Source organism: Centroberyx gerrardi, chromosome 9, assembly GCF_048128805.1.
Source record: "Centroberyx gerrardi isolate f3 chromosome 9, fCenGer3.hap1.cur.20231027, whole genome shotgun sequence".
Taxonomy (NCBI): Eukaryota; Metazoa; Chordata; class Actinopteri; order Beryciformes; family Berycidae; genus Centroberyx; species Centroberyx gerrardi.
The window spans coordinates 17,686,493-17,703,710 of NC_136005.1; the positions used below are offsets into that span (position 1 = coordinate 17,686,493).

General features: G+C 43.0%; 1 protein-coding gene across 1 annotated transcript in view; it reads left to right on the plus strand.

The window, feature by feature from the left end:
• Positions 1 to 15,837, plus strand: part of shroom2a (shroom family member 2a) — a 33,378-nt gene extending 17,541 nt beyond the window's left edge. The window contains 8 exon segments of the mRNA XM_078285700.1: positions 1,857 to 1,979; positions 2,980 to 5,548; positions 6,022 to 6,104; positions 9,789 to 10,427; positions 11,079 to 11,660; positions 12,443 to 12,614; positions 13,444 to 13,716; positions 14,054 to 15,837. Of these exon segments, the coding sequence (XP_078141826.1) occupies positions 1,857 to 1,979; positions 2,980 to 5,548; positions 6,022 to 6,104; positions 9,789 to 10,427; positions 11,079 to 11,660; positions 12,443 to 12,614; positions 13,444 to 13,716; positions 14,054 to 14,326 (4,714 nt within the window). The 3' untranslated portion in view covers positions 14,327 to 15,837.
• Positions 15,838 to 17,218: the final 1,381 nt, after the last annotated feature.

The window sequence follows — 17,218 nt, forward strand, 5'->3', positions numbered from 1 at the left end:
CAATGAAACTTCAAAAGTGTTTACAAATTTTTATAAAGTGTTTACAAATTTTGTACTCAGTTTACATGTAATGATAAAGGTCAGGAGGCGATGTATAAAAGCCTACTAAAAGTCCCAGTGAAAAGATCTCACTACATACAGTCACACAAACACACAAGCCTATGGTAAGAGCTTGAATTAGTTTGGTGACCTATTTCATAGATGCAGAAAACAGTGTTGCTCAAACATTAACCTTAGAAACATTATATAGAGATAGCTATTAACTTCAGGCAATAAAATTAGCCGCGCCATAAATGAGCCCTGGATTTTCCCTTCAGTTTTCCCTTCCCTTTGTTTGAACATGTTGCCCACACGAGGCTTCATTATCGGTGTCACTCCTACCAAAGCCACTTGCGCTTATCAAATGTTGACAATTCTGAACCTCATCAAGGCTAGAAAAGAGCCAGATCTGTCTGGGAGGCAGACAACAGCTTGTCCTGAGGGGTGAGGTGGCTGATCTGGTTTTGTAAGAGATTCCCTGGTCTCTAAGCCCCCTGCCCCATGCTGGGTTTGTGTTCCCCATGGGGCCATATGGCAAAGTCTGAGCACAATCAGCTCACCTCAGCTATGTCCTGTTTAGATAATGAGCCTAATGAGTAGAACTGTGACAGTATCATCCCGTTATTGACCGTCATATAGTAATTTCTGGCACATTTTCCTAATTTTTCAACTTGTGTGAGAGTAAAAAGCCTATGTAAAGCGACAACATGAGCATATAGTTTGACCAGGAGAGGGGGCAATGACACCATGCATCTGCAAGCATTCACATTTGTGTAAACTACATATTCAGTTGGATGCAGAGTAGTTTTAAGGATCCTAACTCCTGATGAGCCTCTGAGAAGTTGACCTGCCCCACACATGGCTTTTCCCAGACTGCATTTATCTAAGTAGTTCATTCATCAGTGTCCAGCAGTCCGAATGCTTGGTGGTGTTTTGTCCCTTCTCCTTTTATCAATTGTGAGTCCAGTCTATTATCAGTGAGTTCTTAGTTTGTGTGTTCCTCCCCCTGCTGCCTAGGAATATGAAAATGGTGGATATTGTAGCTCAGAAAATGCCCTCAGAGAATGACGTGCATGTGGCAAGAAGCTTTCTTACGAAGATTTTGCGAAGTTCCATGAGGTATGGTTCCGTGGCTTCATAGTTACCAGTAGCAACCATTCCTTTTCTCCTTTCCTCCTCTCTCTTCCTCTCAGACGTGTGCCCTTAATCACATTACCCATTCGTCTAGCAATGTCATCATCTCCATTCCTCCCATAGCAACTCTCCCTATACCGTGGTTTATTACCTGTCTTCATTGGCATGCCTCTTTGGATTGTCTCTTGGCTCGTGTCATTAGATTAATATGCCTTCCAACTGTATAGCATGCGATACACTGTCAGCCCATGACATGTATACATTTAATTACCACGTTTTGTGTCTATATTAGTGAGATTGTATTTTATCATGGTTAATTTCATTTTAAGTTGATATATTGTATGTGTTTACCTTCTCCTGACATGCATCTCAGAAAGAACCGCTTTAAAGGGTATGTTTCACATGCATAACTGACAACTGTACAAGGTTTGTGATTTAGCCTTTCAACAAGTAGATCAAATCCCTCAAAATTGTTTCCATTGGGATATGGTGGAGTAAATCTAAAATGTTGCAAATTACAGCCTTGATGGATATGCAGTAAGGCAATTATTTTTGACTTGCGGAGTTACAGTACTAGCCGTTGCGGTAACTTTCAATTGTACAAATTCATATGTGGAGGCACATACCGTTTTCCATGCGGGGTTGGTCTCTAATCCACTCTGTGTTTTTTGCCCTCTCTTTAGGCGGAATGAACCCATAAGCAGGCCTCACTCCTGGCACTCCACCAAGTTTAACGAAAGCCAATCAGAGACTGCCAAAACACAGTCTCCACCCACGCCAGTCTGGCACACAAGATATGATGCAAGGTAACACCGGGATCAAGAAATGGGCCTCTTGAATCTCCATGTTAGAGATCAAGCTCTTTAATAAACACTGGATGATTATGCTGAAAGGGGTTTTACATTGAAGTTGACTTTTGAGTTGTCATTCTGCAGGAGTAAACATTTTCCTAAATTTTGCAAAGATTTTTTGTCTGTTCTGTGAGTTATAAGTTATGAGATGGCAAAACCAAGGAAAATGCAGTCCTCTGATGTCATCAAATTGCATTGGCTCTGCTGGTTGAAAGTACATTTTATGCACAGTCAGGACCCTATACATAAACATAATAGAAAAATGAAAAAATCTAGATATTTATAGGTACAAGGACATGACTGTCAATAAAAAATATATATATTTTAACCATCTCAGACAATGCAAATCAGAGATGTCATCTGACTGATTTTAGCCAAATTCAGCTGGAGCAATTGGAAGTGAAACACTTCACTCTATACTTGGGCACTATGAAACTTCGTCATGGTGTTGTGAATGTAATTTCATACAAATCAAGTATGCACTTTATTGAGCAGTATCCAGTTAATAAACAGAAGTAAAAGTTGTATTATTGTGAAAATTTAACAAACTACATTTTTAACTATGAATCTTTCTATTTTAGTTGGGATTTTATTCTCTCATAATCCTATTTGTATTGGAGTTTTGATTATGTCATATCATCAGAGAAAGTACTTCTGGGTTAATTAGGTCTATTTATGATCCCCATGAAAGTGCCATGAGATCCCTTTCAGTAAATGGATGAAGTACAGAATTTGTATGTCTATTTGTATGTCTATTTAGAGCTCATAATTCATAATTTGAAAAACAATAGCAAACTTTAGGAAAATGTCTACGTTTTGCAGAATAACAACCTGAAAATCAGTATATGTGGAATTATACTTTAACGTATATATTTTTAAGAATTGAATTGGGTTATTTCTGGATAAGGCTGTTGTTTCTATTCTCACACTTTCTTTCCTTTGTTTTAACTTCCAGCTCATCCTCAACTGATCTCTCCAGTGGCTGGGAGCAGACAAACCTGCGCAGAGTGTCTGACCAGTTCAGCTCTCTGGGCAGTATGGACAGTCTAGAGCATGTCTCGCACCCCTACCCTCCTGGTCAGCTCTCACCAGCCAAGTCCAACAACAGTATGGAGCACCTTGGAGGAGGTAAACGAGACTCAGCCTACAGCTCCTTTTCCACCAGCTCTGGCACACCAGATTATACTCTTTCGAAGAGCAATGCTGCCTCCACAGAGAACATGCTCTATAAAGTTAGTCAGTGGGATGCAGTGGGCAAGCACAACAATGTCAGAAATAGCCAGAGCTTGAGTGAGGGGGTCAAACAGGACGATAGGCCGGGTTACCTCCAGATGCCAGGAGGGAGCACAGGCCGGGATAGTCCAAGGACCGAAGACCAGGCCGGCTCCCGCCAATCCACTTCTAGCAGAGCCAGCTGCGGACCTGTTTGGCATGTTCCTGAAAAGAAGAAGACGGCTTCCCCCTCTCCTCCCCCACCTCTTCCACCCGTACGTAGTGACAGTTTTGCTGCAACCAAGGTCCATGAAAGGGGGCTCATAATAGCCTACCCTGAGGGATCTGACTCACATGTCCCCGCTAAACCCCATGAGAAAGGAATGGACAAAAGAGTAGAGGCCTCTGATAATGCTAAACGCACCACTGAAAGCCGCCGTAGCCACATCCTACCCCCCAAAAATGACAGTGACAATTTTTACATTTCATCTGATAACTCGAATCACAACCAGTTCAACTCAAACAAGCAGTACTCCCTGTCCAGTACTGATGTTAGGCTAGGCCAGCCCCCACATGTTAGCCAGCCCTACCATCAATGGCAACATAGTGACAAAAGTACTTCTTACTCTCAGTCCAGGGCCACATCTGTACCAAAGCCACAGAACATAACTGGCTACTATTGCAGTATGCAGGAACTGCCCACTAATGGCTCTGCTCAACACTATGGTCAGAACCAGGGAAGGACCCCCAGTGCCTCCCTGTCTACCACAGCCATTGACCAAAATCCTGATAGCAGTGGACATAGCCGCTACTACTGCGTCACAACATGCCAGCCCACCCAGCCTAGCCCCCACCCCCTGTCAGGAAAGGCAGAGGACAGGAAAAGTGCAGCAGGCATAGACATGGTACAGACTGGAAATGACAGGAATTCTCTTAGCCCCCAGACAGTCACCAAAGCAAAGTATCATCTGCCTCAACAACAGCAACACGCCTCCCACAGTAAGGACAGTAACGGTTACAGCAAGCAGGATGAAAGTCTGCGTCATAAACAGCCGCTTACAGTTGCTCCCCCTACTGTACTGGAAACCTCTATACCTACACCCGGTTCTGATGACAGGGGAAGCCAGAGGAGACACAATACCCAAAATGCAGAAACTCACTACATGAGTTATCCCCCTACCAAACAGTCTGAACAGCGGAGGTCTCTTCCACTGCAACAAAGAGAATTAGACATCAGGCATCAGAGTCAAGTGAGCAACAAGATCTGCCCACAGGCAACCCCCATGCTCCACTCTCTGTCCATTGAGACCACAGGCCAAGATGAGAAATCCAGAGGCGCAAGCTGTGAGGAGTCCCTTGAAAGCAAGCAGGCAAGGCGTACCGACCGTTTTGCCACCACATTAAGGAATGAAATCCAGATGAGGAGAGCCAGGCTGCAGAAAAGTATGAGTGCAGCCACCCTCACCGGCACTGAGACTGAGGAAGACCAGGATGTCTGGAAGTCCACAGAAGGCTCCACCCCCACCTCTTCCTTTACTAGCACCTACAAGGATAATCTCAAGGAGGCCCAGGCTAGAGTGCTCAAGGCTACCTCTTTTAGGAGGAGAGACCTGGAGCCTGTCTTACTGGAGCACCCTGTGGCTGAGGCCTTACCTAACTACCCATCCTCAGTGGTGGTCCGTAAAGATGTCACTCCTCTGCCAACTGTCTCCGAGTCTGTAATGAGTAAATCAGGATCTGCCGGGGGTCAGGTAACCCGCATTGGAGGTCGAAAGCGCTTCTCTGCAGAAAAGAAGGGAAGATCTTTCTCTGAACCAGACAAGATCCACGAAGTGGGAGTGAAAGAAGATCTCCCTCCCAATGAAAATACAAGCTCTTTACTAGATCAATGCAAGCTCTTTGAAGCAACTGGTAAGCCTGCATTTCCCAATCCCATGCCCATACAAACCATTCAAAGCGGTACAGAGGACTCCAAAGAGGCCATGGCCAGAGTTGTGGCCTCCACCAGTGAAACGGAGGACTCACTGAAAGGGATCAGGAGCAGAGTCGTTCCCCTCACAGAGTACACCGAGGAGGTCCAGGGAGTTGCTTACTCTGCGCACAAGCAGTCCCTCCTGGAGCAGCAAAGACTAGGCACCTTTGCGGAGTATGAGGCAAGGTGGAATGTACAGAAGAAACCCCCCGAAACAAGAGCCTCCGGACGATACCGGTCCGCTGATAACATCCTGGACCCAGGAACAGAGGAGAGAACCAAACCCACCTGTTTCCATGAGAGATCTCGCTCCTCTCCCTCAGCCGACTTCTATGGGCAGGTGAGGCACAAAGTCTGATTGTGATCTCAAAATGATTTGCGTACTGTCATTCTTTAATTGTAAGACTTTTACTAGACTTTTGTTGTAATTGATATTAACAACCAATAAACTTAGTTGTAATCACTTAGCTGTTGCAAAAGTATGAAGCCTTCAAGGTGACTTCGTATCCCATTTAGACAAGCACACTCAATGAAATGAATAAGGAGGGCACAAAGGAAAGAGCAAAGTCAAATATTAATCCATGTTTGTTCATAACGACACACCCTCAGACTAAGGAAGGGAGAGGGGTATTAAACTGCTGAAATTTTTTTCTGTTTTGTCATAGTAGAAACCAAGTAGCCACAACATGAGTTTGCTAGTGTAGTTCACAAAAGACAAGACCTTGACTCCTCTGATGGGTGGAGGCTTCTTTTCTTGGTTTGTTAGGTTGTTTTTGCATAACGGAATATGTGTTTGTTCTACTTTATTTACAGAAGATTCCAGTTCCCGGAAGAAAGTCTGCAGAATATTCCCAGCCGGAGAGTAAACCTGCCGAACAGAACAACACCGCCACAAGGTGAGAGTCTCTCATTTGATATGACTTGCTAATACACCAGTTTCCAGGGCAGTGGGACAGATAGTTGACTCTACTATGGGCTGCCATCATAAACTTTATTGGATATCACAGTAAAATGAAAACAATGCTTTCACATTTGACTCACATTTGATTTTTGACTCCATGGATTGCCTCTTGAGTAATCTTATTCTTTGAGAGGGAGTTGTCTGGTATGAATATTTGTATCAAGGGTAAATTGAAGCCTTGAATGCTAATGCTTCTAACGGACAGTATTCTGTTTGGCTTCCCTTAACAGTGTCACGTGATGATATCTTTTCTTTTTTATCAATAATTTTGTGATTTGCTCTTGTACTAGTGTCTTGGTCATTCCGTCAGCATATTTAGTGTAATATCTTATAATCTTTCTGCTTATGAGCTTTATCAGTGGAGGGATCCTTGCCCAGAAAGGGGGCAGTGAGTTTGTAGAGGAACAGTGAGTTCTTTATGATCTCTCAAGGCATACCAGTGGCACTGCCTTGGCGCAGCTGTGACAACATCGGCCTTCTCTCTGGCTGCGCTTTGTGTTGTTAGTGGAGGCTTACTGGTGTAGGCGAGGCATCTGACTATGTCTGTGACAGTGAGGAAGTGTTTCTTCAGCCCTCTACTAGAATGCCATGGGAACCTCAGTTCAGTGGGTCAGACCCAAGGAATGAAATGCTGATCAATAAGATCTATTACTTTGCATAACTGTTTTTTGCTTTTGTCTGAAGGAAATAAAACTTGTTTGAACTCCTTTCAAACAATTTGATGTAGGCTACAGAGAACACAGTATCACTGTAGGTGGGTCTAAATAGCTGAATGCATGCAAATCTGTAATCATAGGTTCTTTGTTATATGAGAATTCTTTTTAGTCAATGGGGGGAAATAAAGTGGAAATATTAACTCTAGCTCTGTCTAGTGGAATTGTGTATGAGACTGGCAGAAGATTTAAATAGTCCATGCTCTAAAATGAAGCCAACACAAAGTAATGCCAATAGATAGTCATCCTAATGGTCAACCAGTCCCTAAATATGAAACCTATTATATAAAGCTATAATCAGTTTGGATTGTGGTGGATTAAGCTCAAGGCTGGAGAGCTTGTATTTTTATTATATGGTGGTGATGGTCAGGTGTAATGTCTGGTACCATGTGTGTCCCCATCATAGTTTTGTGGTGGTAGCAGTGGTGCTACTTTTCTTGTTGTGTTTGTGCACCACTGCTGAATGAATGTGGGTGAAACATTTAGGTGTCTGTATTTATTAAACGGTTTGGTCACAGGGGACCAAACCTGCCTCCTTAGTGACTGTTTGTTCTGTGGGCAGGGTCAAAGTGCTCATGGCTAACAGTTGATGATTCAGGTGATACATGATCTAGCCTCTATGAAGGTTACTGAACTCCTGTGTTATGAAAACAGTGTTATGTTTTTGGAGAGTTCTCTAATATCCTACATTTTTCTTATTGGCCTCTCATCTCTGAAGTCAACTATTGTGCCTTTCTCTCTTCCATTCATTCCTTTGTTAAAAACAAGTAAAGCAGTCCTTAGATTAATTAATATTTTGCCTGCAAACCATTGCACTTTAGTAACATGCAAACTGTACCCAGTCAGACATCTTATTTTGGCATGTATTAATGCTGATCATTTACATACTTTACATATTGTATTTACACTTTACATACTCTTTTTTGGTTTTGCCTATTGCCTAATTTTGAAACATAATTCTATTATGCTCAGATTATTCAATACAATCTTTAAACAAAGCATGGTGACATGGTCAAAATGACTTCATGATTTGTAACCAGTTATTCAGAAGCCTTGATGAATTATCTAAACTCCCACGGGTGAAACTCATTGAAGAGTGTTGAATATCTTGTCTTGAGCAACCTCATTGTATGAGCCACACCATATGACACTCACGTTTGCATTACAACAACAGTGCAGAGGATGTTATTGTCAGTGAAGCCTTGGAGATGAGCTAGGTGAGGCATGCTCCACCCAGATAGGGTCATTGATACAGGTGTAAACGGATACAAACAGGTGCCTCCTGTCGCAGAGAGCAGCAGGCTGAGGTGCGCACAGCGTACTCTTTATTTCTACTGTCTTATGGAACTGACAGGGGTAGAACTTCACTCGGGGTGAGTTAGTACATTAATTCCTTTACTATTATCAGTACAGACTGTATTAATTGCAGATTTGTCGACGTCATTCTGTATGTTTTACGTAATTTTGTTGTGCTGTAGCTGCCAGTAATAAGATTTTAGTTTATATTTAATACCTAGCCTATACCACAAACGAACAACTGGTTTGTTTGTACTTGGTGGTAGTAGTTTGTACGCAGCAAAATGTTCAGAGGAAAGAGTCGGTTTTCATTTTTGGGCATTGCCTAAGGAGTGCTTTATCACATAGGAGCATCTTGTTTCAGGAAATATTTCAATACTTTTTTGACCCACTGTCTTTCTATGTTGCTTGTTGCTGAGTGTTGTGCATCTCCAATGCAAGTCATCCTAAATAATCTATGATAACATAAATTTCTGTCATTGATTGAATAGCGAAATCATCCACGTAGAAGCAACGTACATCATATCCCTCCTACCGTAAACAGCGGTCGCATCGTATTTCATGTTACTTCCAGGTAACTTTCTCACACTTTAGTGCTGAGACTGAGGCATGAAAACGGGTGTAAACTTCAACAACATTGTTCTTTGGGTTACTTGTCACAACTTGTAAAAATTCCAATTGGGAGGCTTGGATTATGGTGTGTGTATGTCCACATAATCCTCCACTACTAATATTTCAGCAACCATATCTTTAATCAAAGGTGCATGATTTATGTGTTTATGTTCGTTTTACTCTGAGTACTCATAACTGGATTAATATCACGTCAGTGTAGTCTGTGTTGATTGTACATGCACTCTTGTGCACTCACAGAATATTAGGGGACTTTGCATGCTTTTCCCATATAGTCAAGTTGGCTCAGTTAATGACAGCATTGTGACACTTGCACCAAGTTGTATGGTTTCATTATGCCAAAGTTTACTGGTCCCAATCTTTGTACAGAATCACTTTTAACAGAATCACTGCGTCCCTGTATGACATTGCACTGTGCAGATTGTTGCACTTATTCATCCATTACAGTCTACAGTACTAACCGTCCTAAAATATGCTTTATTTTTGTTGGTAATAAACCTCACTAACCCTAACCCAGAGGCACTGAAGACTTGGACTCATTTTTGCAAACATAAGTTCCCATGATATCCTGTAGTTCTCTATTGGGCCTCTACTGACCCATGTGACCTCAAAACCTCCACCTTTTGCTCCCCTTGCCTGTCTGACTTTGCCTCCAAAGAGTTAAAAATGTAAATGTGAATCAGGGAGGAGAAAAGTGATCTTGTCTTGCTGCTTTGGACTAGAGGATTATTTATTCCCCTATGCAGACTTGTGGGAACAGAAATATGCCTCTCCAGGCTGCCAGCTGAACAGTTACCAGGGAGAATTGCAAAATGGAGGGAGAAGTGTCTTGTCATGTTGGAATAGTCATAATCATAGTGGCTGTTGAGATGATCAAGGCCTGTGCCACACTGTATTATTTGATTGAGCTGCAGATGATAGTCCCTGCTGCCTAGTTGTTGAACAGTGTGTAATTAAAAGCTTTCTATTCTGTTTCTCAGGTTCTCTGACAGAGGGCCTGGTGACTGTAAAGTGAGAGAAAAGCCTGTGGAGTTTGAACATTACTCAGCGCCACCCCCACTGCCCATGACAGGAACCAACCCTGAATGCAGACATAGAGCTGCCCCTGCCTCTGTGTACCACAGACCCACATCTATCTCCCATAGTCTCATAGAGTCTGCCCTCCCTCCTCACCCTGAGGACCACAGCCACACTGAGCCGCTGTCTGGACCTAGGAGGAAGCCTTCCGCTCCAGAAAGGCCTCCCCCACCCAAGTTGGACAATTCCAGACGTCCAGAGATCACTCCCCCATTCGGCGAATCCCACGAGTCCTTCACCAGTTCCCAGAGTGAAGTCTTCACCCAGTGCTCTCCTAACACAGACCTTAACCCCACCCTTGTCCCCGCCCACTCTCCAAAGAGAGATTCTGAGCAGAGCAAAGGACTTGTGGACAAAGGACAAGGGGCAGTGCATCAAGTATCAACATCCAATCCTCAGCCGGCTTCTTCTCCGCTGGCTTCCTCCTACGGACCTTCAGTGCTGGCCACTATGGAGGGGCAGCGCTCGCCATCACCACAGTTTTCCCCACAGAGACTCAGCGACAAGCCTCCAGTCTCTCTGCAAAATGAAGACTCAAACAGGTAAGCTTTAAACTTTTTGTAGATTTCGTATGGCAGCCATGAAAGTTCACAGTATTGCTGCCACTCTTGAACTGTCGCCCCAGCTCAGTCAGAACAGAATGGCTGTGCTGCTCCTCCTTACTGTATCTTTATGCTACATGCACAAAGGGGCTTATTGAGAATCACTGCTTCCCTAGAACCAACATGTGAATCAACCCACAGTAAATTAGAGGGATCTTCTGCATTTCTGTAAAGGCCTCTGGCGATCTAGGCGCAAATCAGCTAAATGCCTAATATGTAAAATATTGGATAAATGCCCCTTTCATGAAGCTGCTTGTTCATATTCCTGATTCAAAACTAATTGATATCATGTGTAGTGAACTTAGCAGTGTACAGTACTAATATTGCAGCTAGCAGAAACCAAAGTAATGGGAGGAGTCCAGATGTCTTGGATGTTCCAGGATACTGGGCATGGAAAAAAGCTCTGTTGCCATCACGCAATGAGACTTTAAATCAGCATATGGATAGAATAACTGCAACAACTGTATTCCCCCCCCCCCCACCCCACAGAAAGACGCAAGGAAAATTCTTTGAGACTCTTTCTGCAAGATTGATAAATTCATAGTGTCTCCCCCTCTCCCTCTGTCCTTCTCTCTTTTTCTGATATTTCAGGATGGAGAATGTGATAGAAAACAAAAATACTGCAGTGAAGAAAGTGCCCATCAGGATTGTCCACTCAGAGAGCATCTCAGAGAAGGAGAATCGTCAGTTTCTGCTGCACAATGACGCCCCTGCTGCTGAAGCTGAGGGGCCTGGTGTGACGGGGCTCAGCAGCCTGGGAGCTGCAGACCAGGACTACTCCGTGTTCTGTGCCTTCACGCGTCAGAGAGAGCCTGACAGAGCGCAGGCCGCTCAGAGAGACCTGAAGCCCCAGAGAGACACGGACATGAACGCTGTCAGAGATCACATCAACTCCAGCAGTCAGCAACCATCGCAGCCCACAGACCAGCCCAGCGGCAACAGGGCGGCCCCGAACCCCGGGCTCTCTGAGGAGGACCAGAAGAGAGAGGAGCTGGCCCGGGACATCATGGGCAAGGACAAGTCACTAGCTGAGATCCTGGACCAGAGCAAGATGAAGACCACCATGGACCTGATGGAGGGCATCTTCCCCCAGGGGGAGCAGCTGTTGGAGGGTGCTCACCAGCGCAGGAAGGTGCCGCCTAAACAGACTGTCTCCCGGCCCACCGAGGAAAGGTCAGCCTTGCTCTTATCCTCTACCTTCAGTTTCCATGCTAGGCCTGAAAGATGGCCAAGCTTGTATCAGTGATTTACCGTAGTTCCTAACTTATTTCTTACATGCAGCCAAGTGCATGGCATGTTTTACTTTCATACATAGATCACCTGCTGCCACTTTGTTTGCCATCATCCTCTGACAGTACCTGACCAATGAAATATGTAACTACCTTCAGCCTTCGAATTTTTGTTTGACAATTCCAAACAAGCAAAATTAGCCTACCTCTGAAAATTACAGTTGGTATACTGTGTGTGTGTGTGTGTGTGTGTGTGTGTGTTAGAGGTGTGATTTTCAGGGAAAAAATGAAGTGATAAGTGACATCACTTCTGATCACTAGGATAGCTAATGTTGGTGATTGACAGCTCGGTATTCATGTGAGGACAGAGATGCTGAAAACTATGAACATTATACCAAAGTGAAATATCAGTTTTAGTGTCCATGTTCCTCTATACAAAATGAGCTTTGCGCTGCTGCTGTAAAATGTATTTACAGCTGTGATCACATGAGACTATTATCTTGACGAAGCCTGGTCAAAATCACTTCCATTAACTCAACCACATCATGCTGGCATTATGAATTAGTTAAACTCATTCATAGGCATGACTTGCGCATCGTTTTGGGTCAGATTACTGATCAGATTTTCTTTTTGTTATTGTGGAAAAAGCCATTGTTACTTTTGACAAGAGTTTACACTGGATTTGTGTTTGGTTTGTTAATGCGAGAAACATTATTTGCATCTCAGGAAAGAGGAGGACAGTCTAGCAGCAGCTGTCGCCGTGGTGACCAGTTCTACATATTACAGCACATCGGCTCCCAAAGCCGAGCTTCTAATCAAGATGAAGGACATGCAGGAGCAGGAGCAGGAGGAGGAAGACTCCGAGGATGAACTGGATATTGATCTGGCCAACAAGAAGGTACAATACACTTAAAGTCTCCTACTGGACCCATTCATAGAGTTAGTTAGCATTCAACTACTCAACGTCAAAACCAACTACAAGAAATGACCCCAAAACATGTGGTTTCATGGGTATAAGCAGATGGATGTGATAGCCAGCAGTATGCTTGGAAAGCCTAGCATAACAAAATGAACCGAGGGCAATCTTGGAGTCAAGATGCCCCCTCAGTATATGGGCTGAGGAGCATTTATTTTGACTCCCCCACTAAAATCTCTACGCTCATGGAATGTTACCAAAACTCTGTCCAGTAAACGAGCCACTTGTGAGTCTATGTGACCTTTGTTTATAGGCCTTGGTTCTAGGGATGGGACGATATGCTTATCTCGCGATATGATTAGATGCCCAATATGGGGTTCATGATTCGATGCAACCACAATATGATGTTATAAGTAAAAGTTCAATGACAACAAAGTGTGACTGTGCAGAATTTAGTAAATGTCTGATCCACAGATCTTTCTAGCAATGGCATTGCCTTGCTAGAATGTAAACAACAATTTAAAAATGTCATTACAAAGTGTAAATAATATAATTTCAATGGAGGGCTTGTGAAAATGTGATGGGCAAGCCGCCTCATTTGTGATTACTACAGCAGAGTAAAATGTAGCTAATATTGTGATTCATTTTTCTGCCCCACGATGCCCTACATTTTTGTATTACGATATGTTGAATTTTGATATATCATCTTAAACATTTTTTGCTAGGTGTCTCAGATTCTCTTTGACACAGCCAACAGTATTAATCGCACTGCTTTGCTTCTGAATGTTTTATTTTGCATGGCCATCTGCAGCAAGAGCTGATCGATAGCCTCAGCAGGAAGCTGCAGGTGCTGCGGGAGGCGAGGGAGAGTCTTCAGGAGGACGTCCTGGACAACAACGCTCTGGGAGACGAGGTGGAGGCCACTGTACAGCAGGTCTGCAAACCTAACGAGCTGGATAAGTTCAGGATGTTTGTTGGAGACCTGGACAAGGTGGTCAGCCTGCTGCTGTCCCTATCGGGCCGTCTGGCCAGAGTGGAGAACGCCCTCAACAGTCTGGAGGAGGACGCCACTCCTGAGGAGAGGGTGAGTTCACTGGAGCAACGAGAGAGAGGGAGAAGGAGTGCACTCTTTCATGAGAGGCACTTCTTCCTCTCTGGAGGCACTTGGTAGTCAGTTGTATTTGAGTAGCCAATCGAGTAGCATAAAGTTGTGTTTTGAAACAGAAAATGCAAACCAGAGAAATTATATCCTAGTTTATTTTTTACCAGCTAGCCAGTAATTGGTGTTAAATGGAAGAAAAAATCAAACTTGAAGTCAAAAACTTTCCTCACACCAAAAGAGAAAAACAACTTGGTGCATCCTCACAAAGTGTAAGTTTCTACTGTCCACTTGTCTTACTGCGTTTGTCTCCCTTCTGCAGCGTACGCTGATCGAAAAGAGGAAGCTGTTGATCCGACAGCATGAGGATGCGAAGGAACTGAAGGAGAACCTGGACCGTCGGGAACGCGTGGTTTACGACATCCTGGCCAGCCACCTGCAGGAAGAGAGCCTTACAGACTATGAGCACTTTGTCAAGATGAAGTCTGCGCTCATCATTGAGCAGCGCAAGCTAGAGGACAAAATCAAACTGGGCGAGGAGCAGCTCAAGTGTCTGATGGACAGTCTGCCGCTGGAGCAGAGGCTGCCCCTGTGAAGACGCTGGACTCTCAGCACATTGTCCGCTAGTCTTCGATGTAGCCCTCCGTCTGAATGGTCCTGACTAGTCATCTCTGCTCTAAACTGCAGTTGAGCCCCATGTCCAACAGAGGGAGACAGAGATGAGATCCGTAGAGACAAAGACTGACTTTTGGAGGATGAGGAGTGTTACATTTTCTGTCATGTTTCTCCCCAGCGTCACACACACACACATCATGCTGTGGTGGAGCCTCGGCAGAGTTTGTCCTGCTACTTCTGTGTTTCACATGTAGTGTAAACTGGACTGCCATTCAGATTGACGGCCTCCATAAGTGACTCCTTTTTGAAAGATGCTGTTTTTCCAGGCATCACTGACTGTATCCGATGTCTTTAAAAAGTAATTCCATGCCGTTGTTTTTTGTTTTGTTTTTTTGTTTTTAGTAATTTATTGTAGCCTTTTGAATCTGTACAGAAGGGGACAGTATTTTATCTTCAACTGATTTTAGCAGCCATGTTATCTGATGTGTGTATACAGTCAACTAGGAGCATTTATCAAAGCTTATCTCTGCAAAATGTTTTATTGATTTCACATCCACGTGACATAATCCAAAAAAAAAATCTGGCCTAATATTTCACTACAATGTTTTTTTGTTTTTTTTTTAATATATATAAACTAGCGGCCTTTTACTAAGATTTTTGTTTCCTCACTTTCCTGCCTGAAGAGGCTTTTTTTCTGAGATGTATTAAACTTAATAAACAGCATAAGATGAAGATGGAGGGACGTTAGTGCAGCATCCCTGTGAATGTACCTACGAAGAGGAAGTGAGCAGACACCGGTAATTTTAAAGAGCACTTGTTCGACTTCACCAGACAGAAGCAGCACTTCACATCCCAGACTTCTCTCCCATGCCTGTTCCACTGTGGTCTTTGATTCAGACCCGGATGTTGTATCCATTAGTTCTGTCCCATTTTACACACAGGTCAACACACCCCTTCTCATGTTTGTATTCATGATATGGGCCACGCATTAATTGATCAACTGTTGCTGTATATTATAGTCTTGTTGCCTCTACAGGTTAAATGTTCTGTATATTGTTAACTCACGGTGCAGATGTTGTATGTTCATAGTTGCTACGGTTCAGCTGCCCTGTGAGACGGGACTAAAGAAGGACCTACTTCTCAAATTGTAGAGTAAGCTGCGTACACAGTATTTCATAAGATAAATGTGTTACTTGACTTTGTTTCATTTCAACACTAATAACCTTTAACGTTCCAGGTTGGTCATATTGCAACCAAAAATGGAAATATTTCATTCCAAAGCATTTTGACCGACTGCAGTCTATTTAATGTCTAAATTTAGACTGTAGGAATCAAATCAGGTTCCCAAAGGTAAAGCCAATTGGAGGATATTTGTTTTGCGCATTTGAGTATGTTACCATTTCACACGCTTCATGCACTGCTACAGCCTGACTCTTAACACTTTATCCGCTGTGCTACTTTATATAAAATAAAGGGTCTGCTGAAACCAGGCAGTAGTGTCTGACTGATTTGTTGTCAATGATCACCTCATTCTCCAGCGTAATATATTAACTTTCCCCTCCCTTATCTCTGCTGATAATGTGGATATCAAGGGAAGACTGACATGATAAGAAGTATCTTGGGGTCAGGTGTTACAATCTTTCTCCTACATTACTGAAGCAAAATGAGGAATATCTCTCAGGTTGTTGCTCCCATGATACTGACAATATTTATGGAAGTATTTAGTCTATATTGACAACATAGAATTCAAAACCAAAGAAAGAAACCAAAGACACCAAGATGAGTTAAGGACGGGACATAACTGAGGATTGATTTATCTTACTTCCTACCCTGTGCAAGACTTAAAGACATGGCTAGTCAATCATTAACTACAGTAATGCTTGTACTGACTGTACATCAATTCAAAACACTCACTCAACAAGCCGTTCCCGATGCTATTTTACAGCAACCTTGAGGAGTTTTACTCTCATTCTCAACATAACTGATCAACATTTGGATTTTCGCCTTGGATAATATTCAGTGTGTGTTTCCAGAAACTTCCAAAGGTAATATCTTTTCTTCTAAACATACAATATATGAATGAATTGTGATTACAGCCAGATAGGCATGGTGATGTGACAACTTTAATGTCAAATTCAGGAAGGATCACGAAACAAAGAAGCCATGCTGGCAACAAGTGTTTTGTTTTGCCATTGCCATGATCTCATGTTGTTGAATTGGATTTAAAATTTGGTTTGAATTTGGTTTTAAAAATTGGCATTGACTGACATTGTCATCTTGCTGAACAGTAATTTAGCACATTGTTGGCACTTTCTTCCTGCCATGTCAGTATTTGTGCTATGATGTTTGTACACAGACACATTCTTTTAAGAAGAAAAACAAATTTTTTTTAATTTTTTTTTTAATTTTTGGCATTTTAGCCTTTATTACGTAGTTCAAAGTAGAGCGAGACTAGAAAGAGAGGGGAATGACATGCGACAAAGGTCTTGAGCCGGATTCAAATCCAGGACATCACGTTTACATGGTATTCGCCTCAGACCGCTGAGCCACCAGGATGCCCCATATCACTATGTCTTGATCTGCTCAGTGCCTGTATTTTGTCCTATATACCCAGTAATCAAGTGTGTTTACATGCATAGAATATTTCAGATACTAGCTTATATTCCACTCAAGATCTTATTCAGGGTGAAGTTGCACCAGCGGATCAGCTTCCCCTCATTCTTAACATCTTCAGATATTGCATTGACAAATAAACATTAATAAATAGAATATTCTGAATATTACAATGGAAGAGGAACTTAACAGGCCACATAAACCAACAGTAAAAGATGTGTTTACATTTCTCAGTATCCCGGACAATATCTGCATTTTC